The sequence below is a fragment of the Eutrigla gurnardus genome (assembly GCF_963514095.1).
Source record: "Eutrigla gurnardus genome assembly, chromosome: 9".
In the NCBI taxonomy this organism is placed as follows: domain Eukaryota; kingdom Metazoa; phylum Chordata; class Actinopteri; order Perciformes; family Triglidae; genus Eutrigla; species Eutrigla gurnardus.
In genome coordinates this window covers 29078540-29097222 of record NC_139923.1, presented here as the reverse complement: position 1 = coordinate 29097222, position 18683 = coordinate 29078540, and the positions used below count along the sequence as shown (strand labels likewise).

The following is an 18683-nucleotide window of genomic DNA, read 5'->3' as shown; positions in this document are numbered from 1 at the left end:
ACTCCTCTCTGGTTGTATAGAAGTCTATGAGAAAATGGTCCTACTTCTCTCTGCTGGCCACCAGGGGGCGACTCCTCTCTGGTTGTATAGAAGTCTATGAGAAAATGGTCCTACTTCTCTCTGCTGGCCACCAGGGGGCGACTCCTCTCTGGTTGTATAGAAGTCTATGAGAAAATGGTCCTACTTCTCTCTGCTGGCCACCAGGGGGCGACTCCTCTCTGGTTGTATAGAAGTCTATGAGAAAATGGTCCTACTTCTCTCTTGATGTATTATCTCAGTAAACATTGTAAACATGAGTTTATGGTCTCAATCTCTAGTTTCAAGTCTTCTTCAATCCAGCATGATGTTCATTTAGTACATTATGGTCCATTTAGAGTCCACCAGACCAGGAAGCAGGGGATGCTTTAGGGGGCGGGGCTTACCTGCTGATTGACAGGCAACTATCACAGCCTCAAATTTAAAAATCCATCTAGCTTCACTGGTTTCATTGTACCTAACTTTATCTATTGATTAGATAAATTAAATGTTTTATTAGTTAGTGTTTGTGTCTATATATTTATATAATTGATCATATTATTTATATCTATTCCATATTATTATAGAATAACCTGTGAGTAAAACTTTCACTGACTCTTTGCTGCTCAGAAGACAAACATGAACAATAACGTATTATTTCTTTAATTTAATCCATCCTTTCCTCTCTTGCTGTGAACATGAAGGTTGATCGGCCCAGCGACGCAGATACTCAAACTCCTCTTCATCCTCCTCTTCATCCTCCTCTTCCTCCACGTTGGCTTTGGGAGAAGAGAAAAACAGAAGAAAAGCCTGAACCATGTGAATAAGTCTGTCTTTTTCCAAATGTTCTCCTCCAGTGAGGAGAGTTTATGCTTCTGCACATGAATTACTGTGTTCAAACTGTTTCTAAAAAAAGGGCGTAGTCATGGTGACATCACAGCGGCAGCTGACGGATCTTCAGATGGGTCCTACCGGGTCGGGATGGAGATCCGGTGGATGTGAGACAATCGGCTCCCTCCTCCGTTGTGTCTTCCTCAAAGAGACTCTGATCCTGATCCTTCTCCAGCCTCTCCAGCTCTGCTAGCAGCTCATCCTGAGACACACACAGTGGAGGTGGTGGGAGAGAGGAGAATGGCTACCAAGCTATTATCTCTGATGGACAACGTCTCCCACCCCCTGCAGGACACCATCACAGCACTGGGCAGCTCCTTCAGTAACAGACTGAAGGAGCGTTATCGCAGGTCGCTCCTCCCTGCAGCTGTTAGACTGTACCACAAGCCCTGCTGTCAGTAGACCACACACAACCAGGCTCCTCATCCCATGTGCAATAGACTGTTATCTTACACAAGTGCAATACAAACATAACAATCTCCGTCTATCATGTAAATATCTAGTCCATCCTGTATATATTCTGGAAATGGTCTATTATGTACATTATAGCTTCTTCTTTATTTAACTTTCTTTATATAGTCTTAGTGTTAATATTTTATTTTATATTGTACTTTTCTTGTTAATGCATGTTTATCATTTATTATCCTTATTTTTTTTTTACTGTCTTGCTGGACGAATAAAGGACTATCCACACACACACACACACACACACACACACACACACACACACACACACACACACACACTGCTATCACCATAGCGATGACCCCAGAGGTGAGCTGGTAGATATCGCTCTAATCATATTAAAATCAAGAAGAATTGACAAATACATCTTCCCTTTTAGATCACATCCCCGGTCATAATGTATATGTTTACGCCCCCTGGTGGCCAGCGGAGAGAACGACCGTTTACTTTAGTTTGGCTTCACTTTTCAGAAGCAGATGTTGCTGCTTGGTTTCACTGGGGAAGCTAAAGATACTATAACATGTTTATGATATACCAAATATATACACTTATAAAACCCCTGAGGGGTTACTGTACCTCGTCAAAGTCCACTCCGAGCCTCACAGGTGTTTGGAGGCGGTCTGATATGTCTTGAGTCACATGGTGTTTCTCTGTAATGTCCTCCATCAGGTCGTTCACTGTGTTGACGATGTCTCTGAAACAGTTAAACCTGCTTTATGTTTCTTTGTTCATCACTTTCTCAATAAGAAGAACAGACAGAGTACAGATAACAGAACTAAAAACAGTTAACATGAACCAATTTTGAAAGAAAAGATATGGATACATTAACGTGAACAAAATAAATACATAATTAAAAAAGACAAAAAACAAATGCAGTAGTAAAATAAAAATAATACACAAATAAATAAAAATGAATCAGTCTGGAATATCAATAAAACTTAACTAAAAGAAAACCTAAAGAAAAGTTTTTCCAGTTTTAGGAAATAAAAAACATCTCTGATCAGATGAAAAGGAGGAGATTTCCATTTAAGCAAAATGAGTCCTCTTGAAAGAAGGCCAGACTATCTTTCATAGACAGGATGGAGAGACAGCCAATAAAACCCTACGTGGGTTAGGAAGCGTTCTTCATTTGGCTGTAGACACAAAACAATGAGCCTCATCATTAATAACATGGTTCCTCCCTGCTGCTGATGCCTTCACACTTACATGTATTTGCTGGCCGACCTCACGACCTTGACGGCACAGTCCACGTGCTTGAGCTGCTTCTCGTACCCTTTCTTCCTTCTCAGCGCCTGCAGAGCCGCTGTGAGCAGAGCATGATGGGAAAAAACAGATATGTCCTCATGACGTGGAGGAGAAAAAAATACACAACTGTGGGAATTCATCAGCAAAACAAAACAGCAACATCCTCGTCACCACACAGACTAATAATAATAATAATAATATAATAATTCATTATATATATATATATATATATATATATATATATATATATATATATATATATATATATATATATATATATATATATATATATATATATATATATATAATTCATATATTAATTCATTCTCTCTGCCGGCCACCAGGGGCCGACTCCTATATGAGGAGTCGGCCCCTGGTGGCCGGCAGAGAGAATGACAGGTTAAGGAAAGTTGCCCTGCCCAGTCCAAATATGGTCACTTCCTTCACTTGGTTGCAAACATACCAAGATGGCGACGGACAAAATGAACGAACCGTCGTCAAAAAAAAAAGTTTCACGTCACCATGACGACGTCCACACTCTACATACGGGCTATTATGAGTTCTATCAGCCGTATAAACATGCTAATTCACTCCTAGCCGCTAATACTTCTAGTTAGCCTAAACAGTTAGCCGTTAGCTAACGGCTAACATCGGTATGACGTCCCGGCTGACCACGTTAAATGAAAACGCGTCACCTCCTCGGTTCTTTCTGCTGGCTTTGATGGCGAGCAGAAGTTCCCGGTGAATGTTGTCCTTCAGAGAGTCCCTCCTCTTCACCAGCAGCTCCTCCCTCTCTCGGAGCTCCTCCACCTGCTGCTCCACCTGCTGCTCCTGGCGGCTCCTCCTGGTCTTCTTGCTCCCCTTCTCCGCTCCACCAAACAGCTTCACAAACACAGACATGTCCTGCCAGAAACCCCTCTGATGGCTGCTTGTAACCCTGGAGACCACTTTCATAACGACAAATAAATAACAATATTAAAAAATATGATGATAATAAAATAATAATAATATATATGTATATATTATATATATATATATATTTAATTCTAATTGTATTTGTTTTGTTTTGCCCGCATCTCAAAAGTTTAATCCGAACCGACACTTTGCTACTCAAGAAGAAGAAGAAGAAGAAGAAGAAGGAGGAGGAGGAATTCTAGTCACGTGACTACTCCTGGACCCGGAAGTGCCGTGCCCCGTCCATCAAAACAAACCGAGACGAGGCTGCCGCCGCGGAGCTTATCGTTGTTTTTCTTCCCCGTGATCACCTGGAATCATCTTGACATGGATGGTATGTCGCGTATCGATCGGTGTCGTCACTAAGCTGATGATCGATAAGCTAGTTCGATAGCTAGTTTGCCTGTTAGCTTGGTTGGTGGGCTAGGCTAGCTGTGCTAGCTAGGTTAGCTGACAGACCTGTTTTGATTTAAACGTTTATCGCGTCTAAACTGTTAGTTTGACAGACTTCACGTCTCATTTGACTCTTTGGTTTGATTTAATATCTTTTATGACATTATTAATTATATTCAGAATGTCACAGCTTTCCCATTCTGATCAATGTAGCTTTACTTTCAGACACTTTCATTAGCACTTATAACTGAAAGATATCACCTACGTGTTTTTCCAGGTCGTATTCAGTCATTCATAGTACATATTTACTGGATTATATTTTGTGGCGCATTTTAATTGAACTCTATAAAAAAAACAAGATAATACATCAAATAATAATAATAAAATAATTCACTTTTCACAGTTTTTTTTAAAATTAAATTACGTTTTTATTACAAAGAGCACCAGAGGAAGATCCACTTACACCATGGACAGGACATGCTAAACACACACTATTGAAAAATACCAGAAAACCTTACCACGCAGAGTTTATATAGATATTTACATGTTCTTAAAGGTCCAAGACTTTGGGCGTCAGCAAAAACACAACACAAGTAGATCATTTAGGTTATTAGTGCTTTACAACTTTTATATAAAGTGTATACTTCTTCCCACTACTTTTCAGACATGTCAAAAATAATGTAATTCATATATCTCTGTGCTTTCTAGTTGTGTAATATTTTACTTTGTGTATTCATTTTGACATAATCTAAATCCCGTAAACAGATGCTGGAGCTAGAATAGTCGTTTACTCTTTAATACGATTCCCTGTTTGTCAGTGAAATGACTCGTCTCAGTTTGTCTGCAGAGAAGCCCATGTTTTACTGACGTTCACTGAGCATGTTGCATCCTGTGTTTATGTCTCCACAGACACTCTCTTCCAGCTGAAGGTATGCCTCCGTGAAAAGCTTTCATCCATAGCAGCAGAACTCAGCCGTGGATGAATTATTCATGTCCTGCTCGTGTTTCTCTCTGTTCCCAGTTCACCTCCAAGCAGCTCGAGCGACTGGCCAAGAAGGCCGAGAAGGATTCTGACAAGGAGCAGGCCAAGGTCAAGAAGGTGAGCAAACGGGCTTCAAATAAAGGTAACAGGAAGGTGAACGGGACAGACATCGCCAGCAGGGGGCAGCACAACGTCAGCATGGTTGTTGTGTGAAGCCGATGAGTCACTATCGTCATGAGTGAGTGATTTGTTGTTACATATTTCAGGTCCAACAGGCTTCTGAAACACGCAGGACGCTGCTGTTTTATTACTGTTGCAATTATTATCATATTAATGTGAACGACAGTTTTCAAGACGCAATCAAAGTGTTATTTTAAAGTGATTTAAAAGATTACTGCCCTGCTGTCATCAGGCAGCCTGAGCTACAGCTGTGGCTTATTTAAATATAATAATAATTCAGTTTAATTCATTCATATTTTTTGTAATGCAGAGACCAGAGTTTGCAGTTTTCATCACCATGTTATCATTCTTTTAGACCAGACTCTGTTCTTCTCTTCTGGAGATTCATCCAGATCAACTTATCGAGTGTTTTTTAATCGCGATAAAAAACCATCTCGTCCCGTAAAGAATCCATGATGAAGATGATCGTTAGTGTGTAACGTAAAGACTACACACTGGTGTGTCAGTCTGACAGATGATTAGATGATGAATTATGCTGAAGGTTTTTGAGTCTCACGTCTGTCTCCGTGTCCTCGCCAGGCGTTGCAGCAGAAGAACGTAGAATGTGCCAGAGTTTACGCAGAGAACGCCATCCGGAAGAAGAACGAAGGTCTGAACTGGCTGCGCATGGCGTCCCGGGTCGACGCGGTCGCCTCCAAGGTCCAGACGGCCGTCACCATGAAGGCGGTACGTTACGGCCTCAAAGTGCAGCGCTGTACACAGGGTTCCTACAGGGGCTGGAAATCCTTGAAAACAATTTTAGTGTGGTGTTTTCCAGGCTTTCAAGTGCTTGGATTTAGAATAAAGGTCTTGAAATGTGTGTTGTATGTGATGACATCTATGATAGAACAGAGAAAAGAAGATCTCCATATTTGAGGGACTGAAAACAGCATTTTCTGACATTTCTTTATGAAAAATGACTTTTGATGATGAACAGATGATGGAAATAGTTGGTGATTATATTTCTGTGGATCTGTTAGTGGAATTAGTTTTCCTTTCATTTGTGGTCCTTCTGTAAAAAGCTGTCTCCAAACATCATGTTGGTTGTTTAGAGGACAAGAACATCTCATTTAATGTGATGAACAAGTGACAGAATAAGTAGACTGAATACTGACCATTGGATTGGTACAAATATGGAGTTTACCACAGCTGGAAGGGGCTGGAAAAGCATGGAAATGCACCTTGAAAAGTGCTTGAATGTGACTTTGGGAGAGGCGTAGGACCCCTGCTGTATCACCACGTCGAACCTGTTTTCCAGAATGAGATAAATGAGGCTTTCTTTCTCCTACCAGGTGACCAAAAACATGGGTCAGGTGACCAAAGCTCTGGACAAAGCTCTGAACTCCATGGATCTCCAGAAGGTCTCGGCCGTCATGGAGAAGTTTGAGAGCCAAGTCCAGAACCTCGACGTCCACACCTCCGTGAGTGGCTGCACACTTTATTTATCACAAGGGATCAAATAAGTAAGAACGTAAACCCAGTCCTGAACTCACCCGGTCCGCCCCCCCTCCTCCACCAGGTGATGGAGGACTCCATGAGCTCGGCCATGACGCTGACCACGCCTCAGGAACAAGTGGACGACCTGATCCACCAGATAGCGGAGGAGAGCGGCCTGGAGGTGATGGACCAGCTCAGCCAGCTGCCTGCGGGGGCCACCTCGGTGGGCGCCGAGAGCTCCCGGAGCCAGGAGAGGGAGGATCTGCTGTCCCGACGGTAAGGACCCGGATCTGGACCCAGTACCAGACCCTGTTACATCCCAGAACCACCGGGTTACAGCATCTGTGTGTGTGGATTTTCTTTTGTTGTTTGGGATGGAGCTGCAAGTATTTCTGTATTAGTCCTACTTTGATGGTTGATTAACCCTCTCAGACCCACATGGACCAGTTTTAAGGGGTCAGAGGGTCTTTCGGGGGTCAGACATCAGGTCAAGAATCAGAATGAAGGAATGAGTCCACATACTGAACCCTCTGGTGTGTTTGCAGGTTGGCTGCTCTGAGGAACTGAGGCTCGTCCAGGAGGTGAAGGTTCAACGGAGGAGCCGTGTGTTTCTATTGATCAGGAGGACTTAACGAGCCGATCAATTACCGACATCAGCTCTGGAAACACACACAAGTCCTGGATCCCTCCTCCTCTCCTCCCCGTCAGATCTCAGTTCTCCTTCTTCTCCTCCTCACGCTTTCGGATGTATGAAAATGATATTTTACCCGCTGTATACTTTATAAAGAGTTTTAATAAGCAGCAGTCATACGGGGTTCAGTATGTTTCTCCATGTTTTTGTTTCTGTCGGGGAGACTCGAAGGAAAACAAGTGTCACGCCCGCCGCGTCGTGACATCATCACAACACTGTTTACAGCCCCTCCCCTCTGTGTGTGTTGCTCTCTTGATTATTTCTCTCAAACCTGCATTCAGACCTTTTTGTGTTTTGCTTTGAACGCCTTATGTTGGGATCAGTTGCTCGAGTAGCTGCTTCCCCCGCCGGTGCCTGAAGGACGGCCGCTCAGAGAGCAGCGCCGCCGCCGCCGCCAGGAACGTTCCATTTCCTTTAGAGCTGGAGGGGTTTCTGCCTTTCAGTGCGAGCTGCCATTTGTTATCTCTTTTACCCCCCCGCCTGTCTCAGACCATCCTGAAGCCGTGCAGGAGTAGTGAGGGATGAACATGCTGGATATTTTCTATGTTTACCTCCTACTTCCTGTTCCTGACATCAGAGCCCCCCCCCCTGATCATGGATCAGAGTTTCTTTTAAAGGCAGCAGACTTTGCAGCACTTTTTGTTTTCTATATTAATCTTGTTGAAATAAAAATCTTCTGCTCTCTGACAGTCTTTTATTAACCATTAATGTCTGTTTATATGTATCTAATCAGTTACTATGGCGACCGGCGTGGGAGGGATAGTGGGACTCTTATTGGGTTTTTCTTCTGTTTAGAATCACTGGGAACTAAATCCAATCAATACGTGAATTCAAAAATAAGTTTGCTTTATTCTGCATTTATTAAAACATGTATGTAGAACGAGGGAAGTATCGCTATTCATAAGGAAGCGTCAGAAAAGTCATCCATAAATAGAATAAATACATTTCTTCCATTCAAACCATCAGTAGAGCTGAAGTAACGTACTGCTGGAGCCGGCTCAGGCACACTTGGCGGAGGACAGACAGAAGGCCATGGTGGGGGGGGGCACCAGGATGTCGGTGAAGATGGGCCGGTACCCTGCAGGCAGAGGGGGGGCGCTCCGCTCCAGCAGGTCCAGCACAGACCCTCGGACGTCCCTGGAGACGTCGCCTCGGACGTCCAGCAGGACGGACACGTGCTCCTCACTGGGGACCAGACCGCAGTAAAAACTAATATTATAACAGATTTTAATAAATAAGAAATATAACCACGACACTACTAGCAGGGTCAGACTACCTGATGTCCGGGTACTGGGCTGCCAGTCCAGAGACCTCCAGAGGCAGCATGCCGGGGTCTTTCAGTCGGATGAAGTCAGCCAGGACCGGCAGCAGGGCCAAGGGGTTCACTTCAGGGACTGGTCCTTCACCGTCCTGCACACATACTAGAACTGAGACCAGGAGACCCTGCAGGTCCTTAAACTGTCTTCTCCCTGCTGGCCACCAGGGGGCGACTCCTCTCTGGTTGTATAGAAGTCTATGAGAAAATGGTCCTACTTCTCTCTGCTGGCCACCAGGGGGCGACTCCTCTCTGCTTGTATAGAAGTCTATGAGAAAATGGTCCTACTTCTCTCTGCTGGCCACCAGGGGGCACCTCCTCTCTGCTTGTATAGAAGTCTATGAGAAAATGGTCCTACTTCTCTCTGCTGGCCACCAGGGGGCGACTCCTATCTGGTTGTATAGAAGTCTATGAGAAAATGGTCCTACTTCTCTCTGCTGGCCACCAGGGGGCGACTCGTCTCTGGTTGTATAGAAGTCTATGAGAAAATGGTCCTACTTCTCTCTGCTGGCCACCAGGGGGCGACTCCTCTCTGGTTGTATAGAAGTCTATGAGAAAATGGTCCTACTTCTCCCTGCTGGCCACCAGGGGGCGACTCCTCTCTGGTTGTATAGAAGTCTATGAGAAAATGGTCCTACTTCTCTCTTGATGTATTATCTCAGTAAACATTGTAAACATGAGTTTATGGTCTCAATCTCTAGTTTCAAGTCTTCTTCAATCCAGCATGATGTTCATTTAGTACGTTATGATACGGAGTGTTCCTGAACGCCTCACCAGACCGTGGAGGATTTCTCTGAACTGCTGGTCGTCCTGGACCACCCGCTGGGCCAGCTGCTTCCTGTCCTCGGCTCCGCGACACACCAGCCTCCTCTGCATCAGAGCCCTGACGTACTCCACCACCAGCAGCCACTGGGCCTCCTCCTGCAGACGCTGCATGGGGGAGAAGAACAGACCCGGGATCAGAGACTTCATCCACCAAAGACCAGCAGCTCGACTGAGAGAGGTGAGACCTGTCTGCAGGGGGGTCGGACACGGCCGTACAGCTCCAGGTGGCGCTCCAGGACCCGGCAGAGTTTGGGGGTGGGGTCTCCCTGGACCAGCCAGGGTCGGGTCAGCAGGCCTGGGAGGAGAGGCTGAAGGTCCAGCAGGAGCTGATCCATCACCAGGCGACACGCCCGTCTCACTGCCCGGTCCAGAGCCGCCAGAGGGTTGGGAGGAGTCCGGGACAGCTGGCCTGGCGACCGGGGCGACTGCTGCTGCTGCAGGCTCTCTGTGGACTTCCTGGGGGGACACAATAGACCTCATGAGGGTCTGGACGTGGCTTCTAGCTCTCTGTCACGCCATCACAAGCTCTCCTTTCCTTCCCTCCATCATTCTCTCCTTCCCTCCTATCTTCCCCCCCCCCCCCTCACTTGAGGATGATGCAGTTGCTGATGGAGGCCAGCAGGTAGTGGAGGTAGAACTTGTCTTTGCTGTTGCCCGGGTCTCTGCGATGCTCCTTCCCGAACTCCACCAGAGCTTCTCGGAACCTGTGGAGGAGGTGAAGTGAGCGACTCGCCATCTGATGCAGCTGAAACAAAGATGGCCGACAGGCAGCCTGGAGCAACAGACCTGTTGAGGAGGTTCTCCATCTCGTAGAGTCCCATCTGTATGGTCTGGTCTCGCAGGGACTCTCCGATCATCAGAGCCACCCGGGCGTTCTCCTCCAGCATCTACAGACCAGCCAAGCAGATCCACATGTAACACAGAACCACATGTGTGTATATGTGTGTGTGTATATGTGTGTGTGTGTGTGTGTGTGTGTGTGTGTCTGTGTGTGTATATGTGTGTGTGTGTGTGTGTGTGTGTGTGTGTGTGTGTGTGTGTGTATATGTGTGTGTGTGTGTGTGTGTGTGTGTGTGTGTGTGTGTGTGTATATATGTGTGTGTGTGTGTGTGTGTGTGTATATATGTATGTGTGTGTGTGTGTGTGTGTGTGTGTGTGTGTGTGTGTGTATGTGTATGTATGTGTGTGTGTATGTGTATGTATGTGTGTGTGTATGTGTGTGTGTGTGTGTGTGTGTGTGTGTATATGTGTGTGTGTGTGTGTGTGTATATGTGTGTGTGTGTGTGTGTGTGTGTATGTGTGTGTGTGTGTGTGTGTGTGTGTGTATATGTGTGTGTGTGTGTGTGTGTGTGTGTGTGTATATGTGTATGTATGTGTGTGTGTGTGTGTGTGTGTGTGGACCTGAGTGATGATGGTGGGCAGGCTGGTCTGGTAGAAGCCCTCGTGGTCTGTATCTGGTTCCTGGTCTCTCTGCCAGTCCTGCAGCTCCACCTGGAGGGCCTTCTGCATCCACTCGGACACACTCTTCTGGAGCCGCAACCACACGCACATACATTCAAATTTGATGACCCTAAACTCGAGGTCAGAGGTCAGATTGTGTCTTCCAGGACCAGAACTCACCCGAACACTCTGCACATATTTGTGGTGCAGCTGCTCCAGACCCTCGGAGGAGATCAGGGGCCCCTGGTGGACCTTCTCCATCTCGGTCTGCAGCTCTGGATGACCCATCATGTCCTGGCTGCAGAACCAAACACGGGTCACACTGAGGTCCGACCCCTGACCCCCCCAGACTGAACCAGACCCTCACCTGTTGTAGATGTGGACCACCCAGTTGAGCACGGCAAAGATCTCCCCGCTCTCCAGGTCCCAGCTACTCACCTAGACCACAAGGATCTCTTACACGGGGGTCAAACAAACTGCCAAACAGAAGCCGACTTCGTCACCGACTCGTGAATGTGGCGGTAAAAAGCTCAGAGGGACATCCTGCCAGCAGGGGGCGCTAGTGGTGCTCTAAAGACCAGCAACACTCCCAGTATGAATATGAAGAAGATGTACTGGGAGAAGTTGATTCGTATCAGTACGAGGCTGACGGTCTGAGGTCTAACTATCAGCCAATCGTTAACCTCCTTTATATTTTGACTCCTCCCTCTGAGCTGTCAATCACACCAGAGCCAAGAGACCTGAATGTTATTACGCCTGGAAAAGTAGTTCCTTCCAAGAGCTGAGCTTCTAGCTGGAATTTGGGCTGAAAGGAGGTTTTATGTGACGTAGCTGGTGGATGTTGTAACACTTTAACAGAGAATCACCTGTATTTGTATAAGGTGAGTGTGTGTGTGTGTGTGTGTGTGTGTGTGTGTGTGTGTGTGTGTGTGGGGGGGGGCAGCAGTCCACTCACCTGAGCCAGGTGAGCGTGTAAACAGCGGTGGCTGGCCCTCAGGTAGGCGCCCGTCAGGCAGTAATGCGGGGGGACGCAGTGCTCCAGCAGGTGGCGTACGGTGGCCAGGTCGGCCATGACACCGTGCTGGAGGGCAGACAGGTGACCCGCTAGACCGGGTCCACGCGTGTGCAGGTAGGAGACGCTGCGGAACCGCGCCGAGACCGCCTCCTCCAGGACCTGGAACCGAGTCAGGACCGTGACACACGGCTGAGCAAAGGTCAAAAACAGGAGACGTCGTTGTGGTTGCTGACCTGGAAGAAGCTCGCCCTCCAGCAGCGAGGGCGACCCGGGGGCAGGGTCCTGGTGCTGGTCCTGGTCCCGCCACCCCCCCTGGTCCCCCCTCTCTCCTCCAGGAGAGCTCGGTCCAGGGCCTCCTCCCGCTCCACGATCCTCACCGCCGACACGAACGGCGTGGGGTTCTGTCGAGCCAGAGCCAGAGCGCTGCTCACCACGGCCCACAGCTCCTTCCCTGCAGACAGACAGGTGAGGGCAGACAGACAGGTGGTGAGGACACCCAGACAGGTGAGGGCAGACAGACAGGTGGTGAGGACATTTTGTCAGGATAATAGTGACATGACATTTTCAATACCGTTCTTATTCTTTATTATGATGCTGTAGATTCTTTATTTTCTCCTTTTGGCCACTTGGGGGCAGCAGAACAACTTGCTATCAAACCACTGACATGTTTTTATCAGAATAATATTATATATATATATATATATATATATATATATATATATATATATGTGGATCTCCTTACCCAGGGCGTCCACCAGCTGCCCGACCCCACTGAAGTATTTGGCCACCAGCTCCTCGTCTTCGGCGCTGAGGTCACTTCCTGCCGTCCCCCCGTGGAGCTGCCACAGGACGTCATCCTGCCAGCGCTCCAGCTCCATCAGCCGGGCGTGGGCCTCCAGCAGCCGCCGGGACTCCACCAGGCGCTCCGTCTCCAGCACCATGCTCCGCACTGCAGCGGGCGGAGGAGGAGGAGCAATGAACGTTAGACTGAAGAAGAACGTTCTACATCTGACCCAACATGAACACACTTATAGAGTTTGGATCCCAGCAGGAAGTTCTACAAGCCTCACCAGAGTAAAGGCATGATGAGGGACCTCACCAAAGTAAAAGCGTGATGAGGGACCTCTCCAAAGTAAAGGTGTGACCTCTCCAGAGTAAAGGCGTGACCTCTCCAGAGTAAAGGCGTGACCTCTCCAGAGTAAAGGTGTGACCTCTCCAGAGTAAAGGCGTGACCTCACCAGAGTAAAGGCGTGACCTCTCCAGAGTAAAGGCGTGACCTCTCCAGAGTAAAGGCGTGACCTCTCCAGAGTAAAGGCGTGACCTCACCAGAGTAAAGGCGTGACCTCACCAGAGTAAAGGCGTGACCTCACCAGAGTAAAGGCGTGACCTCTCCAAAGTAAAGGCGTGACCTCACCAGAGTAAAGGCGTGACCTCACCAGAGTAAAGGCGTGACCTCTCCAAAGTAAAGGCGTGACCTCACCAGAGTAAAGGCGTGACCTCACCAGAGTAAAGGCATGACCTCACCAGAGTAAAGGTGTGACCTCACCAGAGTAAAGGCGTGACCTCTCCAAAGTAAAGGCGTGACCTCACCAGAGTAAAGGCATGACCTCACCAGAGTAAAGGCGTGACCTCTCCAAAGTAAAGGCGTGACCTCACCAGAGTAAAGGCATGACCTCACCAGAGTAAAGGCGTGACCTCTCCAAAGTAAAGGCGTGACCTCACCAGAGTAAAGGCATGACCTCACCAGAGTAAAGGCGTGACCTCACCAGAGTAAAGGCGTGACCTCACCAGAGTAAAGGCGTGGCCTCACCAGAGTAAAGGCGTGACCTCACCAAAGTAAAGGTGTGACCTCACCAGAGTAAAGGTGTGACCTCACCAGAGTAAAGGCATGACCTCTCCAGAGTAAAGGCGTGACCTCTCCAGAGTAAAGGTGTGACCTCACCAGAGTAAAGGTGTGACCTCACCAGAGTAAAGGCGTGACCTCTCCAAAGTAAAGGCGTGACCTCACCAGAGTAAAGGCGTGACCTCACCAGAGTAAAGGCATGACCTCACCAGAGTAAAGGTGTGACCTCACCAGAGTAAAGGCGTGACCTCTCCAAAGTAAAGGCGTGACCTCACCAGAGTAAAGGCATGACCTCACCAGAGTAAAGGCGTGACCTCTCCAAAGTAAAGGCGTGACCTCACCAGAGTAAAGGCATGACCTCACCAGAGTAAAGGCGTGACCTCTCCAAAGTAAAGGCGTGACCTCACCAGAGTAAAGGCATGACCTCACCAGAGTAAAGGCGTGACCTCACCAGAGTAAAGGCGTGACCTCACCAGAGTAAAGGCGTGGCCTCACCAGAGTAAAGGCGTGACCTCACCAAAGTAAAGGTGTGACCTCACCAGAGTAAAGGCGTGACCTCACCAGAGTAAAGGCGTGACCTCACCAAAGTAAAGGTGTGACCTCACCAGAGTAAAGGCATGACCTCACCAGAGTAAAGGCGTGACCTCACCAGAGTAAAGGGGTGACCTCACCAGAGTAAAGGCGTGACCTCACCAGAGTAAAGGCGTGACCTCACCAGAGTAAAGGCGTGACCTCACCAAAGTAAAGGGGTGACCTCACCAGAGTAAAGGCGTGACCTCACCAGAGTAAAGGCGTGACCTCACCAGAGTAAAGGCGTGACCTCACCAGAGTAAAGGCGTGACCTCACCAGAGTAAAGGCGTGGCAGGTTGCTGACGGCCGCCAGGAGCTGACGGTGGCTGACAGAAACTTCTCTCAGCCTCTCCAGAGGCTTCACCCCGTCTGCGTTTTCATTGGACTCCAGGCCTGCACTCCTCAGAGCATGCGAGACCTGGTTCAGCTCGGTCCGGGCCTCCCGGAGCTGCTGCAGACCCCATCCCACCCCCTCCAGGTAGGACTGGACCATGGACTGGAAAGGAAAGCAGCACCGGTTACTACGGCGAGTGCGTTGAATAGCGTGAGGTCACATGGTGATGTAATAGCGTGTATGTGATGATGTCACCTTGAGTCTGGTGTGGATGGAGGAGGTCCTCTGGCTCTCTCTCTTCTTGTAGTGGCCGAGTCGGTCCAGATGCTCCGGCCGACAGAAGACTACCGACGCCCACTTCAGGGCCGCGCCGCGGGCCAAACACTCGGCCCGCTCCACCTCCGGCCACGCCTCTGCCTTCGGCCCCGCCCCCACGCCTGACATCAGGACAGAATAACGAGGTGATTTTTAACTAACAAGACAGCTTGTATTACATTTGACACGCATGTGGTCGCCACCTCAACCCCAACTGGATGAGAACGTGTATTAAACTGTAGAAGAAGAGACAATTAGGTTTGACAGCGGTTTGAATCTAGTGTGACGTGGTCACGGTTGGTTCCCCGTCTGGGGATTATGTATTACATCATTTGTTTTTTTGCAATGTGTTGCCCATTTACACCCTGATGATGTCATAACTCCCCAAATGTCCTCCCAGCTCGCCGACTGATACCATCTGAGCCACCAACCAGATCACCGTTATAACTGTGAGCACGAAGGTCATGTCTGAACCGTCTCAGACCCACATGGACCTGGATTTGGTCTTTGTTAGGGGGGTGGGGGTCAGACATCAGGTCGAACTTCATCTGAAAGTTGAGAAGCTGAAGATGAATTCAATTCTTTAAAAGGTTCACAAGGCTGTGATTCTCCTAGAGTCCACTAGGGCTCTGATTAGACAGTAAAATGTTCTGGTTACCATGGAGACCAACCACGAGGACATCATGGGACACCCGTCTGTCTCTTCACAACAATGAAGCTTAGAGCTCACATTCAGGAAAGTTCTGAGTCATGGAAGCTTGGTAGGACGACACAGCAGTGACTTACTGACTACTGCCCTCCAGGGTTTTTTGGTAATGCCCTGTTGCTATGGAGACGGCAGCTCGTCCTCCACCAAAGACATTTTTGACCGGTCCGCAAGCTCTTTAACTCACTTAAAGCATTCTGGGAAATTAACAATTCTACGACTTCAATACACAACATGAATGATCTCAGGATTAACACCATACTGGAACCAGTTCATTAATCAGGATTAACACCATACTGGAACCAGTTCATTAATCAGGATTAACACCATACTGGAACCAGTTCATTAATCAGGATTAACACCATACTGGAACCAGTTCATTAATCAGGATTAAAACTATACTGGAACCAGTTCATTAATCAGGATTAACACCATACTGGAACCAGTTCATCCATCAGGATTAAAACCATACTGGAACCAGTTCATCCATCAGGATTAACACCATACTGGAACCAGTTCATTAATCAGGATTAAAACTATACTGGAACCAGTTCATTCATCAGGATTAAAACTATACTGGAACCAGTTCATTCATCAGGATTAACACCATACTGGAACCAGTTCATCCATCAGGATTAACACCATACTGGAACCAGTCCATTAATCAGGATTAACACCATACTGGAACCAGTTCATTAATCAGGATTAACACCATACTGGAACCAGTTTATCCATCTGTAATCAGGATTAACACCATACTGGAACCAGTTCATCCATCAGGATTAACACCATACTGGAACCAGTTCATTAATCAGGATTAACACCATACTGGAACCAGTTTATCCATCTGTAATCAGGATTAACACCATACTGGAACCAGTTCATCCATCAGGATTAACACCATACTGGAACCAGTTCATTAATCAGGATTAAAACTATACTGGAACCAGTTCATTCATCAGGATTAACACCATACTGGAACCAGTCCATCCATCAGGATTAACACCATACTGGAACCAGTCCATCCATCAGGATTAACACCATACTGGAACCAGTTCATTAATCAGGATTAACACCATACTGGAACCAGTTCATTAATCAGGATTAAAACCATACTGGAACCAGTCCATTAATCAGGATTAACACCATACTGGAACCAGTTCATCCATCAGGATTAACACCATACTGGAACCAGTTCATTAATCAGGATTAAAACCATACTGGAACCAGTTCATTAATCAGGATTAAAACCATACTGGAACCAGTCCATTAATCAGGATTAACACCATACTGGAACCAGTTCATTAATCAGGATTAAAACCATACTGGAACCAGTTCATTAATCAGGATTAACACCATACTGGAACCAGTTCATCCATCAGGATTAACACCATACTGGAACCAGTTCATCCATCAGGATTAAAACCATACTGGAACCAGTCCATCCATCAGGATTAAAACCATATTGGAACAATTAATTAATCAGGATTAAAACCATACTGGAACCAGTCCATCCATCAGGATTAACACCATACTGGAACCAGTCCATCCATCAGGATTAACACCATACTGGAACCAGTTCATTAATCAGGATTACCACCATACTGGAACCAGTCCATTAATCAGGATTAACACCATACTGGAACCAGTTTATTCATCTGTAATCAGGATTAACACCATACTGGAACCAGTCCATCCATCAGGATTAACACCATACTGGAACCAGCTCATTAATCAGGATTAACACCATACTGGAACCAGTTCATTAATCAGGATTAAAACCATACTGGAACCAGTTCATTAATCAGGATTAAAACCATACTGGAACCAGTCCATCCATCAGGATTAAAACCATATTGGAACAATTAATTAATCAGGATTAAAACCATACTGGAACCAGTCCATCCATCAGGATTAACACCATACTGGAACCAGTCCATCCATCAGGATTAACACCATACTGGAACCAGTTCATTAATCAGGATTACCACCATACTGGAACCAGTCCATTAATCAGGATTAACACCATACTGGAACCAGTTTATTCATCTGTAATCAGGATTAACACCATACTGGAACCAGTCCATCCATCAGGATTAACACCATACTGGAACCAGCTCATTAATCAGGATTAACACCATACTGGAACCAGTCCATCCATCAGGATTAACACCCTACTGGAACCAGCTCATTAATCAGGATTAACACCATACTGGAACCAGTTCATTAATCAGGATTAACACCATACTGGAACCAGTTCATTAATCAGGATTAACACCATACTGGAACCAGTCCATCCATCAGGATTAACACCATACTGGAACCAGTTCATTAATCAGGATTAACACCATACTGGAACCAGTCCATCCATCAGGATTAACACCCTACTGGAACCAGCTCATTAATCAGGATTAACACCATACTGGAACCAGTCCATTAATCAGGATTAACACCATACTGGAACCAGTCCATCCATCAGGATTAACACCATACTGGAACCAGTTCATTAATCAGGATTAACACCATACTGGAACCAGTCCATCCATCAGGATTAACACCATACTGGAACCAGTCCGTTGCTCCCAGCTGAAGTGGGTGTCAGCCTCTCAGCAGCGTTACTAGAGTGTGCGTTCGATCACTCACCTTCGGGTTCGGCTCCTGCAGACATGGAAGTTCAGGGTTCAGCCGCCGAGTGTCCGACGCCGAGGTTTCCCAGGGTGCAACGGTGTCGGAGGAGGGCGAGGGAGGACACGAGTGAGACAGAGGAGGAGAAGAAGAACACATGGAGGAGAGAGGGCACATATCCATTCTACTGACGGCTTTCCTCTTTCCCCTCACACACACACACACACACACACACACACACACAGACACACGCACACGCACACATCCTCAGACAGGAAAGGGAGGGGGCTGGGGGGAGGGGAGGGAGGGAGGAAGGGGAAGGATTGGGAGATGCATTCAGGGGCCTGTCGAGAAGACGGTAAATACTATGAGAGAAAAGTATTTACGGCAGCTTTCACCGTC

The 18683-nt window shown here is 47.1% G+C and overlaps 3 protein-coding genes across 7 annotated transcripts; 1 reads left to right on the top strand and 2 right to left on the bottom strand.

The window, feature by feature from the left end:
* Window positions 1–540: 540 nt before the first annotated feature.
* Window positions 541–3556, bottom strand: LOC311018200 (charged multivesicular body protein 4c-like). Of its 2 annotated transcripts, none has more exons than XM_084017030.1 (5): window positions 3312–3556; window positions 2578–2674; window positions 1948–2065; window positions 988–1108; window positions 541–794 (listed from the first exon to the last, which is right to left on the bottom strand). In XM_084017030.1, the coding sequence occupies exons 1-5, from the start codon at window positions 3514–3516 to the stop codon at window positions 670–672; spliced, it is 666 nt and encodes a 221-aa protein (XP_083873156.1). In that variant the 5' UTR covers window positions 3517–3556; the 3' UTR covers window positions 541–669. The 2 variants fall into 2 exon arrangements, with proteins under 2 accessions (XP_083873156.1, XP_083873157.1); XM_084017031.1 differs by having other exon boundaries at window positions 1975–2065.
* Window positions 3557–3769: 213 nt separating this feature from the next.
* On the top strand, window positions 3770–7976 carry chmp1a (charged multivesicular body protein 1A). The gene is made up of 7 exons (XM_084017380.1): window positions 3770–3904; window positions 4873–4892; window positions 4985–5062; window positions 5705–5851; window positions 6457–6585; window positions 6684–6877; window positions 7147–7976. The coding sequence occupies exons 1-7, from the start codon at window positions 3898–3900 to the stop codon at window positions 7166–7168; spliced, it is 597 nt and encodes a 198-aa protein (XP_083873506.1). The 5' UTR covers window positions 3770–3897; the 3' UTR covers window positions 7169–7976.
* A 154-nt stretch (window positions 7977–8130) lies between these two features.
* Window positions 8131–18513, bottom strand: exoc3l1 (exocyst complex component 3-like 1). 4 transcript variants are annotated; one of them, XM_084017370.1, is made up of 15 exons: window positions 18300–18510; window positions 14891–15072; window positions 14578–14797; window positions 12630–12836; window positions 12121–12338; window positions 11828–12046; window positions 11240–11310; window positions 11053–11170; window positions 10834–10959; window positions 10219–10319; window positions 10020–10136; window positions 9618–9888; window positions 9382–9537; window positions 8569–8702; window positions 8131–8477 (listed from the first exon to the last, which is right to left on the bottom strand). In XM_084017370.1, the coding sequence occupies exons 1-15, from the start codon at window positions 18322–18324 to the stop codon at window positions 8291–8293; spliced, it is 2352 nt and encodes a 783-aa protein (XP_083873496.1). In that variant the 5' UTR covers window positions 18325–18510; the 3' UTR covers window positions 8131–8290. The 4 variants fall into 4 exon arrangements, 3 of the variants coding, with proteins under 3 accessions (XP_083873496.1, XP_083873495.1, XP_083873494.1); XM_084017369.1 differs by having other exon boundaries at window positions 9382–9888; window positions 11240–11302; window positions 18300–18512; XR_014597718.1 differs by having other exon boundaries at window positions 8462–8477; window positions 11053–11302; window positions 18300–18513.
* Between the last annotated feature and the right edge of the window lie 170 nt (window positions 18514–18683).